At 33.8% G+C, this 13,823-nt stretch overlaps 1 protein-coding gene across 1 annotated transcript in view; it reads left to right on the top strand.

The window, feature by feature from the left end:
- RYR2 (ryanodine receptor 2) overlaps positions 1-13,823 on the top strand; it is a 380,761-nt gene that overhangs the window by 338,134 nt on the left and 28,804 nt on the right. The window contains exons 84-88 of the mRNA XM_058801183.1: positions 6,735-6,815; positions 7,791-7,879; positions 9,272-9,400; positions 10,055-10,159; positions 13,737-13,818. Of these exons, the coding sequence (XP_058657166.1) occupies positions 6,735-6,815; positions 7,791-7,879; positions 9,272-9,400; positions 10,055-10,159; positions 13,737-13,818 (486 nt within the window). The remainder of the gene's footprint in view (positions 1-6,734; positions 6,816-7,790; positions 7,880-9,271; positions 9,401-10,054; positions 10,160-13,736; positions 13,819-13,823) is intronic.

Genomic DNA, 13,823 nt, shown 5'->3' on the forward strand with positions numbered 1-13,823 from the left:
ATTATAGATTAAATCTTTCTAGACTTATATGAGTGATAAAAAAGCAAACCTATGCGGATAAAATTTGGTTACAAGATGGTAAATTGAGTGCTGGTACAGCTATCTGGCTTATAATTTTCAGCCATTACTCTCATGTTTTACTGAAGATTATTCTGCACAACCTATTGTTCTTTTGGACAACATTTCTACTAGTACATAGCTAAACCTATTCAAAATGTTGGATTCTGAAATGGACTCTCAAGATATTGGCTCATTGGCTTATTCTTTTTACCTCTGCCTCTGTTTCTAGAAATTACTGTTTTTGCATGCAAATATAAATAAGTCTTTAAATGCTGCATAATTGACTCTACTGATGTTAAGAGTATTTTTGTGCTTCCTCATTTGAGGGATTCTTTTTCATTTTCTGTTTATTTGATGTTTCTCTTTTAGTACAGAACTAATTTTGGCAAAACCAATACTAACTATATTTTGTATTTCCTAAAACAAATTCTCACCTTTTTTTCCTGTTTCTTTTTCTTTGAAATAATTGTCCTGTCCTCCCTTCCTCAGTCATCACCCATGAGCGTGGTAATTATTAAAAACAACTGCCTATTCCTTATTTTCCCTGCTCTTAGCTTTGTGTCAGTATTGTACAGCTCCTGAATTTCACTAGATTTTTCCCTGTAATACTGCTAACCTAGAGTGATTTTTCTGTTAATATTACAATTTTTCATCCTAAAATTCTTGGTTTACACATCCAAACTTCCCATTTTGGTCTTCCTCTCTTTCTCAGGATTTGCACAGTGACTGACACAGTAGATGTAAGAGCAACAAGCTTTTTTATACTTTTCTTTCCTGTTCTTTTTTTATTTGTTTTCATTTTAGTGAGCCCAATATTTGCAATGGATGAATGTTAAAAGGAAAAAATAGTAATATATACATACAAAAAGCCTTGTGCTTTAGCCCTCCTGTAGCATTTTTGTTGTGTATTGAATGTGGCTTTATTGCTGCACTGGTTTGTGCAAGCACGGGAAATCAGTGGTGGATCCAGTGAGGATTTGAGGGTGGATAGTGAGGAGAGGACTTGCCACTGGCTAGGTTTATCTAATGCAGTCAGGAGTTGATACAAGAAAGAGGTGGTGCACTGCTCATTTAGAGCAAATCAATGCTGCTTACAGGTTTACTCTTCCTTATTCTGAAAGCTACTTGGTGTGTTATGGTTGCTGTACCTCAAAATTTCCTTACTTCAAGTAAAGGAAGAGCTTTGTAGGAGCAGTTGCCATGAGAGGTTCACCATGTGAAAAGAGAATTTAAAATACAAAATGTGTATACCAGTCAGCAGAAACAAAGAACTCCAACACAGCAGATGTCTTTTCATTAGCCAAATGTTAGGGAGGAGGATGATCTGGTGTTTTATTTGTTTTCTTAGTGGAAATTTTCTATTTGGCAGCTTAAGAAAATTCTACGCAATGATAAGGATAATATTTTTCATTTGTTTTCTTTGTTAGTGAGCAGTAGCAGTGTCAAAATACTGTAATCACTGCGTCAAAGATTACTTGGCACAAAGGGATAATATTTGCAAATACCATCTTTTCCTACATATTAATAGCCAGCAACTGAAAATTCAAGGCAAAAGAAAACCAAATCCAACCAAAAAATACTGTATTTTTCCCTTTCAAAGTTACATGATTGTTGATAATGTTACCTTGAAATAGCAATATTTTTTTTTTAATATTATGAAGCACGCCTTTTTCAGTTAATTGAAAAGTAGTTTGCATAAGAGCTGTAGAAGTACTGGTATTAATACCTGATAGCATTAAGAAAGCCAAGCCAGTGTGTCTGTGATGGGACTCCTGTAGTGAACAGTTTCAAAGTGTCCTAGCTTTTATAGGATATCTGAGCTCTTATGTCTGCCATCCTGTGAATTACCATCTGTAAATACAACAAAGGAAGTACCAAAGATGAGAAAGATTTTCGCACTGGTTTTTATTAGTTTTGGGTTTTTTGAGAATGATGCTTAGTCTATGAATATTTAATTATTCCTCCATTTAAAATAATTTTATTGATTCCCAAGGAAATGATGGGATATAAAATGTGCATTTTAGCCTGTTTTTCATTTCATCTGAATTGGCTGCAGAAGCACATTCATGAGTAATTGTCATTGATTTTGCAACCTACAGCCCCAAATTATTATTCCCAAAGTAAAAGAAAAACTATTGAAACTTATGGGAATAAAGACAACCTTTCCTCATGTGCAGTTCTTGTTTCTGGTCCCATGCCAACATTAGCAATAGATAGAAAGCCCTTTATTTAGTCAACATGGATGTGAAATTTATTGCTCTATTCCAATTGTTTCTTTGTGCTGTCCACATCGTAAGTGCCTTGTCCTGATATTCCTCTGACTGGTACTACCTTCCCTTTCCAAACCCTGGAACCCCCACTGGTAACAACATTGATGGTTCTTTAGCAAATGTGTTTCTTACTTGTTTTTGTGGTGTACTCAATGTTGTTTCTTCTGTATGTATTTTGTTTTGATTGTTCTGTTTCCTTTTCCAAAAAGGGGGGTTCAAAATCAAAGACATGTAGAAATACTTACTATTTTGCAATGTTTTTTCATTTAACACTCATACTCCTTGCCATTTCACTGTGACTCACAAAAATCTTGAAAGTGCAATGTTTTTCTCTTTTGGAGAGCATTGTTTTACTTCTATGAAGTATAAAACTTAAGATGTTTATTAAGTTTACACTTAAATTATTTTACTTATTTTCCCCCTTTTTCAGGGAAGCTCTTTTTTAATGTTCAATTTTTAAATTTTTTCTCATGTCTTTCCTTAATTTCTCTTTAAGTTCACAGAAGTCTTATTTTAATAAAATGCAATTTTAGAATGAGATAGTAATTCTTAAAGGACTTTTATCAATCTGAGAAGTACATGTGATATAATAACTAGCTGTACTGTGGGTTTTCACAGTACTATTTTCACAGGGCTATTTTCAGTCATTAATAATGTGGAACTAATAAATATGCTTTTGACCTTCACCAACCTTGTTACACTTAAAGTAGATGCTTAAATTCTATGTAGTCCACTGTAGCCTGTATTGAAGAGGTGTTTTCCACCTTCATAAAACTGTATTAGAATCAGTGTTTGCATATAAAAGGGTACATAAATAACTTCAGAGAATTTCACTCACTGAGGAAACAAGTGTATTTCTTACTTGAATTAGATTGTTGAGATGTCAAAGGCATTCACAATCCAACCCAGTACTGTCTGGATCTTGTGATAAGAATAAATTCACTTGTTTTATTATGGGGCAGATTTGATCTTAACAGGCATCATAAAAAAGTCCTGTTCATATTTGAAAGCTGTAAGTATTTTTTTATTTCTGTAATATGTACTATCAAACCCGTGTTTCTGAGTAGCGATAGAAGCCAGATCTTTTCCACTGGGGATTTAAAAATTAAAATCAAGAAAGAGGTAGAGAATCATTGAACTTTGACACATGCACTTTCAATGAAAAAAACCCCCATGTATTTCATTTTTCATTGACTTTTATTTTTGTTTCCTACACATGATACGTCTGTTCCTTTATGTCACAAACACAAACTGCCAATTTTGCAAAAGCTGCAGGCTTAAAGCCTTTGTGTGTACAGCCATACCATTTACCTACAGCATGAGCAATGGCAGCATTTTAACATCTGAGCAAATGTTTGCCGGAATATATCCAATATCAAACACAAATTAAAAATTAAAGAATGTTTTTTCATAACAACTTAAATAATTCTATATGTAGTGTGTATGTTTCTAAGTACATTCTTTGCAAATCTTTGTGTGAACTGGCATGAATTTGTGTGCACAGCAGCAAAAGTTGTTCTCCTGAATTTTATAGAAAGAATGGATCTCCGTTTCAGTTCTGTAGTTGCCGGTGAGGTACCACTTGTAGCCAGCAAGTACAATGTGAAAATGAAAATTCCTGACCATACCAACATTGGTTCTTGTCTGATTTTGATCAGATGTAAAAATTGCAAAAATGAAAATGTAAATCTTAGTGTGGCCAGGTGGTTTGAGATGGGCTTTTTTTGCTTCATTTTAAAATAGGTAAAAATGTTTTTAAAGTAACAGGCCTTTCAGCTTTTGTGCAAAGATGCACCTAACACCTTCTGATTTTTAAGAATTTTGCCATAACTTGTGTTCAAGTTGTGATTCATTTACAGTGGAGCTGATTATAAGATCCTTCTAGGTCCTTCCAATAATAAGAATGTAATTTATTTAGTAAAAATTCCTGAAGTCCAGTAATTGTACTAAAATGCAGGATCTGTATGACATTTTACCTTGAGGCTTGTTTTGCTTCTTATTCTGGAATATCTTACTTGCTAAGAGAGCAAGAAATATAGTGGTCAAAAATATTAAGCTGTAACTTATTCTGTAGTCTTATTCCTACAAATGGCTTTGATTCAGTGGTGCCCTAATACACGAGAAATAGATGATTGGGCCTTTCATGGCCTTGATTTTTCCAAGCAAGTTTCCCAATGAGTTATTTTATAAAGTCATTGCCATCTCAGCAGTCAAGCTACAAGCATTATGTGTGTGATAGAGACTTCACCAAATATTTGGCTTTCTGTAATTCTTACTTTTTGCACCTAGTTCAACAAAGCATCTGACCCCACATGAAACTTTAGGTGTGACAGGAGTTCAGTTAAATTGAAAAGAAGAAAGTAACTAACCCAGAGAAATCTTCTCTACTGTGGCATTTGGCCAGCAGCATATCAAACTCTCTTGCAGAACTGAACCTGCATGTAACATTGAATAATATTCTTCTAGGAGCCCAGCCCCCTCCTGCTTTTTGCCTTCTTGGGCCTATATTGCATGTATATGTTCATCAGCACTGACAGAAATAGTAATTTATTTTCCATTGTTTAATGAGCTGAAAGAGTTTTCAGTCTCCTGTGACTGAAAAACTCTGTGTCTGGTAGTTATATTTTCAGTGGAGAAAAATGTCATGGAATGTCATTCAAAGTATTTGGCTCATTCTTAGAGAAAAAATTGGGTATTTTTCGTGACTGCTTGAGTTCATATTTGGAGTTAGGAGGAAAAGCATCTTATCTTTCCCTATGGTACAAGAAATTATGTTGACATATGCCTTAGGGATGTTTACCCTAAATACCAAAATTTGTCATGAGAGCAACAGAAGAGTGTGAAATTTTGTACTATAAAATATTCACATCAGTTTTCAAAATACTTTTGATTTCTATTTCTAGTGTACTGAAGATTCTTACTTTAAAATTCACAGTCTGTAGACTAATAAATCCATTAGCTTGAAATTATAATTGCTCATGACTTTATGTAAAGTTAAACTTCTGATCATGTCTATTTTTACTCCAAATTGCACTAAATGCTGTTTACATTTCAGCTAGCACGAAGAAAATTAACTTGATCATAGCCAAATCTAGCCCAAACAGTGATGATCTAATTATAATAACATAGTAATCTGTAAATGTGGATATTGTAATTAGAATTATCTACCAGTAGAACAGCATGGAAGTAATTGTTAATTTAACTAAGGTATCTTTTTTTTTTTTTTTTTTTTTTTTAATTTGAATGCCTTTACTCCCTTTTCTGGTCTCCTATTCACACGCTAAAGGTCCTCTCTTTGTAGAACCTAAATTACATCCCCTCAAAGAAAAAATCTTTCAAACTGTTTTGCAGTTTGCTTACATTTTTATGTCCCTCCTTTTTTTTCTTGTTTACAAATAGTGTTTGTTATATATTAAAATTATGTGTATTGTTAAATAGTAGAAGTTTTCGTGACTTCCACCTTTGCATACATAGTCAAAATACTTCCCCAATGTTCTATATGAGAATTTTCTGACTTTTGATAGATGGCCCTTGTTGCTTTAACACTTATAGTATTGTCCTTGTGTGTCATTTTATAAGCTGTTCTATGTTTTCCTCAGTTGTGATTGTTCTCCTGGGTGAATGGTTATTTGTCCTCTTCACATGTCCCTGTACAAATTTAACTGTATGTATTGATATACTTGAAATAATGATGGGTTAATTGAGGGCTTTTTAGTATACTGTTTCCTGTGGGGGAGAAAAATAGGCTTGAAGCTTTATTCATTTGGATATTAGTTGTTTACCAAGAAATTAACTGAAGGGCCTAATTCAGTAAAGCATTTTGGCACTTGGTCTTAATTCATTATATATATATTGCTTTATTTTGTCAAAGGAGATACTTCTACTTTGTGTCAGCAGCAGACTAATAATGAATCCTCAAATATTTCAGTCCAAATGGTTCTTGAGAATGCATATAGCTGTAAATTTCATGGGTTGTTTTAGAATATTTTAAAATCAAATAGTTTATTTGAGGACTTATTTTCATAACTGATTAATTCTCATTCTGTATTTTAAGTACCTTCTTTTGTGATGAATGGGAACGACATTGATCCAACCCTAACCTTTGTATGTGACACAGCCTCCATGCCCAGTGAAGTCAAACAAGAATGTAAATCAGGGATTATTTGTAAAATGTTGCCAAGCTCATGCTGCCATATTTATAAATCAAAAGTTAAGTTTTGTAATTGATTTTTTTTATAACCAAATAACTATCTGCCAAGCATAAGTCATAGATGCTTCAGATAGATTGGTGGTTATAAATTTTCTCTCTCCTTCCTCTTAATACTAATTATGGAGATTTTCTTCAGGGCTGTGAGGTGTTACTTGGCAGACTGTGATAACCTGCTTCCATTTGCCTTTCTACAGGAGAAAAGGTGATGCAGGATGATGAGTTCACCTGTGACCTCTTCCGCTTCCTCCAGTTGCTTTGTGAAGGACACAATTCAGGTTTGTGGGCAGGCAAGATCAAGGTGACAGTAACTGATGATAAAAGCTCTTAATTGATGGAGGTTTGGCAGCCTTCATAAAATATTATGAAAGGTGGAATCGCTGCTAGACCGTACATGAAGGGAAAATCTTTAAGTGGAATTAAGTTGCCAGTGTTTTTTAACAGCTTTGATTTTATAGATAAGATAATTGTTTCCAAAACAATGAGTTTTGGATCTTGACCTACTAGGAAAGTTAAATTTACATAGGAAAATGTATGTGGTTTGTAACTTCTAGACATGAAAAATTCAGAGGAAAGTGTAAGAGGAAGTTGTATTGATTGTCCTTTGGCATGTGTCTGCTTTCGAGTGCACACTGTTTCCCGCTAATGTCAGTTTGAATTGTATGTGAAGTTACAAGGCACACAATACCTTTCTTGAAGAAATGACATATCTTTTAAATATAAAAGAACACATTAAAAGTGCATAATTATTTTTTATCATTAAGTAAATTCCCGTGTATTCTCTCTCTCATTCTTCAGGAATGAAAAGAGAAAAAAGGGATATTTTTCCTTTTTAGGCATTAGACATATTTCTGACTTAGTTATCAGGATTTGTATAATTATTTGATTTTACTTAACAAAATATATCCTAAGTATAATTGCATTGATATTGATGTAGTTCTAGTCATAAATAGACTAAAGTAAGGCCAAGTTACAGATGAAATATATAGACAAGGTTCTGGCTTTAGAAGTTCTCTGGTATGTGATCTCTGTAATAAGATGTGAAAACTCTTACAATGATTTATTGACAAAAACAGACAAACAACCCAACTTAAAAAAAAAAAAAAAAAAAAAAAAAAAAACAAAGAAAGAGAAGAAAATCCAATCCATGTATCTAAGCTAAACTTTTCTAGACCATCGTAAGCCAGAATTAATTTTCAGAAGTGTTTCAAAACTTAAATAAATTTAAATTAAACTTCTATTTGAATTTTTAGATTTTCAGAATTACCTGAGAACTCAAACTGGTAACAACACAACTGTTAATATTATCATTTCTACTGTGGATTACTTATTGAGAGTTCAGGTAAGTAATTTATATATGAGTACATAGATGAAAATATTACTTACTTCTATACAAGTTTTATTAGAGGAACACATTTATTTGTCATCATGCTTATTCTGGTCCCTGTAGCCCAAGCTGATGAGAAAGGCTGAAATTCTGTAGTGATTGTAGTTCTTTAAGAATTGCTACTTTATTCAGGGAGAGTGAAAGGCAGCATACATGTGAAAGACTGGTTCCAGGCTTTATCCGCAGGAATGCGATGGAGGCTGTTAACCAAGGAGAGCAGCAGAAGATGGGGCCATGCTCAGTGGGTCCCTGAGCACAGGTGTTGACTGAAATTACCCTGTGAATGAGAAGTTTTTTGTATTGCTCAGTTTCAGCCAGCTGCTTTTTCATCCATATTTTGATTTAGGCTGAGCACTTGCCGCTCTGTAAATGAGTGCCCATGTGCTGGAGTGGAGTGAAGCATAAGAATAGCACATTTTCTAAGAAGGAGAAAAAAAAACTGCAGAAGGCAGTGTGTTAAAAACCCTTTCAGTAATCTATTTTTAACTATGTTTCAAATCCTTTTAAAATGAGAACATTTAGTTGTCACAAGATTGTAGAAATTAATGAAAAAAATCTACTTTGTATCCAGATTACAGCATGTGAATGTGAAAACATTTTGTTATAAATGTTCAAAATTTTTACCTATATTTGTTTTCCTTCAGAAAATTACTGCACATGATAATATATTATGGCTTGGGGTTTTTTTCAGTATTTATCTAGTTAAGTTCCCTTTAGCCATTCATTTATTTGCTCTGAGAATTCCAGACATTGAAAATTCTTTTTCTTTATTTTTGTTTACAGTGCTGCTGTTATCAACATTGCTTTCTATCTTTTTGCACTCTGTAGAAGTTGTGAATGATTTTCATTCCATTGCTTACTTTGTTGAAAATTTAATAAGCTTGCCTTTGGGGAAGATGGAGAGAGGAATCATGCACACAAAGCAACATTTGCTCCCACTATTGACTAGGTGTCAAGCAGGCAGTATAAAGAGACATTGTTTAAAGAACAGCATGCAGCATGGCAGTACTACTGAGCACTCCCTTTCAGAATGCAGGTTGTTGTATTTCTAGGATCAGATACCAAGTCATCTAATTTTAATTTATTTTATTTTGAGGTTTGCTGTGGGGTATTTAAGTTATTTCTTTCCCTGTATTTGTTTTCCTATTGATTCCCTTGAGATGAAACTACAATCCTTGAAGTAGTACTTGGGAGTTGCTGGGTGGTTCGTTTAAAGCCTTTATAAACTAAATAAATTCTAGAACTAGAACTGTCTAACACTGTTTTTTCTTATATTGATGAATATCCAGTTGGAGCCAGTTTGGCCACAGAATCTCTTTATGCCTCTCACAACTGTTTTTTCTTTAGGAATCCATCAGTGATTTCTATTGGTATTATTCTGGGAAGGATGTTATTGATGAACAAGGACAAAGAAATTTTTCCAAAGCCATCCAGGTCGCAAAACAAGTTTTCAATACTCTCACAGAGTATATCCAGGTAAATTAATTTCCTCAGAATGTTATGAACTTGAAAGGAAATTCCTCATACATTTAGCATGAAGATATAAAGTAGCTAGGTATGACATAGAAATATAATATAGATGCATTTATTCTTCAGCATTATTTTAGTGCATTTGTTTATATATGAAGCTAAAGAATGAAATATATGTCTATAACTGTCACTACTCTTTAGAATTTTCTTTAAGTGTTTTTTAGTGCTGTGCTCTACAATATGCTGGGGGGAAAATCAGGAAACTGATTCTCTAATCCCTTATGTGAATTTTGCTTTAACCTTCTCTAAGGTTTTTCCTAATTTACAAAACTACATAAAGAAGAAACAGCTTGAAGATTTGTATCCCTTCAGCACTTATTGTTTGAAGCTGCAAACAGATACACTCTTTGGGGGTCTGAATTAGTATATTGAGACTTGGCTAAAACAGGCCAAGTTATTAGGAGTAATTATTAGGTTATTTTCTTACAGTCAGTGGTGTTATTAAATACATAATTCTAGATATGTTTAATATTTCATAGAAGTTTCTAAAGGACAACCCTAAACTATGCACTTATGTGTATGTCTTCCTCTTTTTGTTGAATTTCTTGCAAACAAACTTTGGTTTTCTTTTTTCTTTTTTTTGTGTTGCCTGAACAATAGGGGCCATGTACTGGTAATCAGCAAAGTCTGGCACACAGCAGGCTGTGGGATGCTGTAGTTGGTTTCCTTCATGTGTTTGCCCACATGCAGATGAAGCTCTCTCAGGTATCTTTTTAGTTTACTTTTTCCTTCATAAGTCACTAGCATTTTTGTAAAAGAGAAATAAACATTAATAAAAACAGTTGGTAGAAAAAAATAAAAGCCAGAGATGATAGAGTACGATAAAATTGAGGGAGAAAATTTTAAAACTAGAACGGATGTGAATAGCAGACCTGTAATGGGATCACTGGCCACAGGTACAAAGCAGATTAGATCAAACCGCAAACAAAGTATATCACTGATATTCAAAAAGAACTCTCAGTTCTGTTCTTCTATACCAAAATTCTCTCACAGTGTTTTCTGCAGTTTCCTTTTATGCAGGACCCATCATGTTCATTGATAGCTCCTGCGCTGAACCCTGATTCATCATTATTAAACCCTAGTTCAACACATGTCTGTAAACCTTTTTCATATAAACCTTTTTCACTCTCAGTAGAGAGTAGTCAGACCTTATAATGAGTGAATTTCTTTTGGATGTGAGTACTCATTTCATAAGCTGTAGAAAGAGTGAAGGGGACTGGAAGAGACACTTATTTAGAGTGTGAAAATGAAGTGCAAGGAGTCCTATCCTTAAGCAGTGCAATTTTCAACTTCTTAAATTTTAAAAGAATTACTCATTTTAATTGAATGCGCTGATTCTGATTTTTTGCATAATTTAATATGTTTAGAGAAAAATATCATAAGCTTGTACAAGTGTTATTTAGAAATACAGCTCTGAAGTCTCTGAGGTTTTACATTTCATTATTTGTCTCCAGAGGTGTCCATGTAAGTATTCTTTGCATAAATTGAAGTAGTCTTGATCGAATTATTTTTCTCCCTGCCATTGGAACTTAATGGAGGAAAGTCGGCTGCTTGCTGACACTTGTGGACTTTGAGCTACAGGTACACTTCTCATTCTTTATGGCTACATAGAAATCTTCTTCCCACAAATGGCATCACAGTCAAACATGATTTTCAAGATAAATGCATTGAATTTCTCCTGAAGTGCATTTAAAAGTGCCTGTAGATACTGTTTTGGTTTTGAAACATCTTTGTTATTTAAAGAATTTTAAAATAGTCAGTGTTTGGGTAGGCCACGGTGAAGGCTATTGTACTTCTTCCTCTTCCACTAAAGCAAACTGGAAAGAGGTATTTAAGTAGTTACTGACAATAAGGCAGACACGTGGTAGCTATGTGTTGCTTATGAAATAAGATGTGGCTATTGGCAAGATTTGCTTTTACAGTAATGACAAGTTTATAGTCTCAGCTGTGCCCAGAATGGCTTCACAGCATCTTTGATTACAGAATCTAGAAAATAACGATACTCATCCTGCCTTTTCAAAGATAGCCCAGCAGCTGTGCACAACAGGTGTGTGCACTTACTCCTGGTGTTCTCTGGGATGACAGAAACACTCCCAAGTGTATAATTCCAAATGCATCACTATAAATAATGATGGTTTCTTTCTCTTGCTTGGAGTTCAAGCTTTTGGCTTTTGGAAGCTCTTTATAGGGTCTAGCAGGAAATACGAGAATAGTTACGGGCTCTTTTGTTCATTTATATTTATTACAAGAATATTTCAATGTGTTTTTCAGATTATGTTGAAATACCAGTTCTCAAAAGTGTTGAGTGTGGCTAATAAGGAGTTGCTGTATGGCTTTGGTCTGTAAGAGGGACCTGCCTAGGCTGAGTACTTGTTTTTTTTTCAATCATGAATTTCCAGAGCACTTTCGGAGAATATTTGAAGCAAGATTTTAACAGGAGCAAAATTAAATCACTCTTTTGTTTGGGTTTTGCAGTTTGGTTTTTTTTTCCTTTTTCTTTTTCTTTTTTTTTTTTTTTGCATTTGAATTCTCTATCTTGTACCAGGAAGGAACAATGTGATAATAGTAATACTTCTTAAGAATCTAAGGTAGAAAAAGAAAGTACAGTTTTCAATCCAAATGAACAAAGATAATCTGAGTTGTAAATAACTTTTGTAGTTTAAAATTTTGTAATGAAAACTTGCAGGGCAAATCAATTAAAAATCTTGTTATTTCCAAATTATGCAGTTTGCAATCCAAGATGCAAATTGTCATTGTTGATGGTGGAGTGGGTGCTTTAGACAATGTTTATTATAAAGTCTTTTTATTTGAGTCTGAAGAACAGAAAGAAAACCTTTTTTGTATTTTAAACTCCTTCACAGAAAGGGGTTTAAATGAAAGTAAACCCTTCCTTAGCTTCAGATTTTTTTAGCAGTTTAAATTTAAGGAATTACAGAGGTGTGATTAAATCAATGTCCTATGAGTTTTAATGATGATAAATTTATAAAAGATGAGTTAGTTATTAAGAAAATTGAACAGACAGATCTTAACCAGAATTACTTACTACACAGTATAAAAACTAAAACCACTGGTCAAATATAGCACTAATTGTCAAAGCACACCATATGAAAGCAATTCTGCTAATGCAATTATATGCAAGCTAGTAGAAGAAATATTACATAAAGTTGAATGAATCTTATCGTACTCCATTTTGTGGTGTACTTCTTCCTCTTTCTCTCAATCCTTGTAAAGTAACTGTGGAGAGGTGTCCCAAATCCAAGGGAGAAATGCCATATACATCAAGTTTGTGGAAGAATCTAGCTATGAAAGTGTCATGGAATTTTTATAGCAGAAAGAAGGCTGGCAGTCATAGGCCTCTAGGTCAGTTCAGCAGCTTATCTTTCAAGTCTGACTTCAAAGGGACAGGTGTGTGTTTAAAGATGGTAAGCCAGACCAGCCTTTTAGCATATTGAACACTAAGAAGCAGCACTATGGTAGCTCACCACAGATGGCTTACACTGCTTTATCTCCTGACTGGGTTCCAGGCCAAGCAGATAAACTTTATCAGGGCAAAGCATCCTCCCACAGCCGTAAAGTACTTGAGGTTGTTGTACCACTCACTGAAGTCAGGCATTGCTCAAGTATTTGTTATCAATGGCATGATAGAACAGTGTATCACTGAGGAAGAAATTAAGTAGTTGAATAATTCTATCCAGACAGACTCCAGGCAAGTGATATAGTAAACTTGTTAAACCCAATGAGATAAGAAGTGGCTAAAAATCAATTTAATGCATGTCTAAGGATTTACTAATGGAATTTTATCAATAAATATTTTAACAGTTTATTTCAACTTTCCTTTTTCCCTCCAAAAAGTTCAGTGACCTATAATGAAATTGCTCATTTTGAATCATGTTATACTTTGAGCTCTATGTGCTACTGGTGTTGCTGTTTGTACAATTTTCCGTGGCTGTAAACTTGATGATGCCAAAAGTGACAACATTTTAGCTGACAGAACACATTACAGAAGCATCACCTGTGACCTTGGCATACCCAGTTATTGCTTTAAATCTTTTATCATGTTCAGTTTTGTCTTTATTAGATTACTCTTTCTAAACAGATGATGGTGTAAATATACTGTGAGGAGTTAAGAAATTAAGTATATTTTCACTGTATTACCATTTTTGACACTTCTATCTTCTTAATTTCTACGTCTGCTTTTTACAGTGTGAAATATGCATGCACATAAACAAATGTCAAAGAAAGCAATATATCATTTATATTTATGTACTGTTTTGTTGTTTAGGATTCCAGTCAAATTGAACTATTGAAGGAATTAATGGATCTTCAGAAAGATATGGTTGTCATGTTGCTGTCTATGCTGGAAGGTAGA

This window comes from Ammospiza caudacuta, chromosome 3 (assembly GCF_027887145.1).
Source record: "Ammospiza caudacuta isolate bAmmCau1 chromosome 3, bAmmCau1.pri, whole genome shotgun sequence".
NCBI lineage: Eukaryota > Metazoa > Chordata > Aves > Passeriformes > Passerellidae > Ammospiza > Ammospiza caudacuta.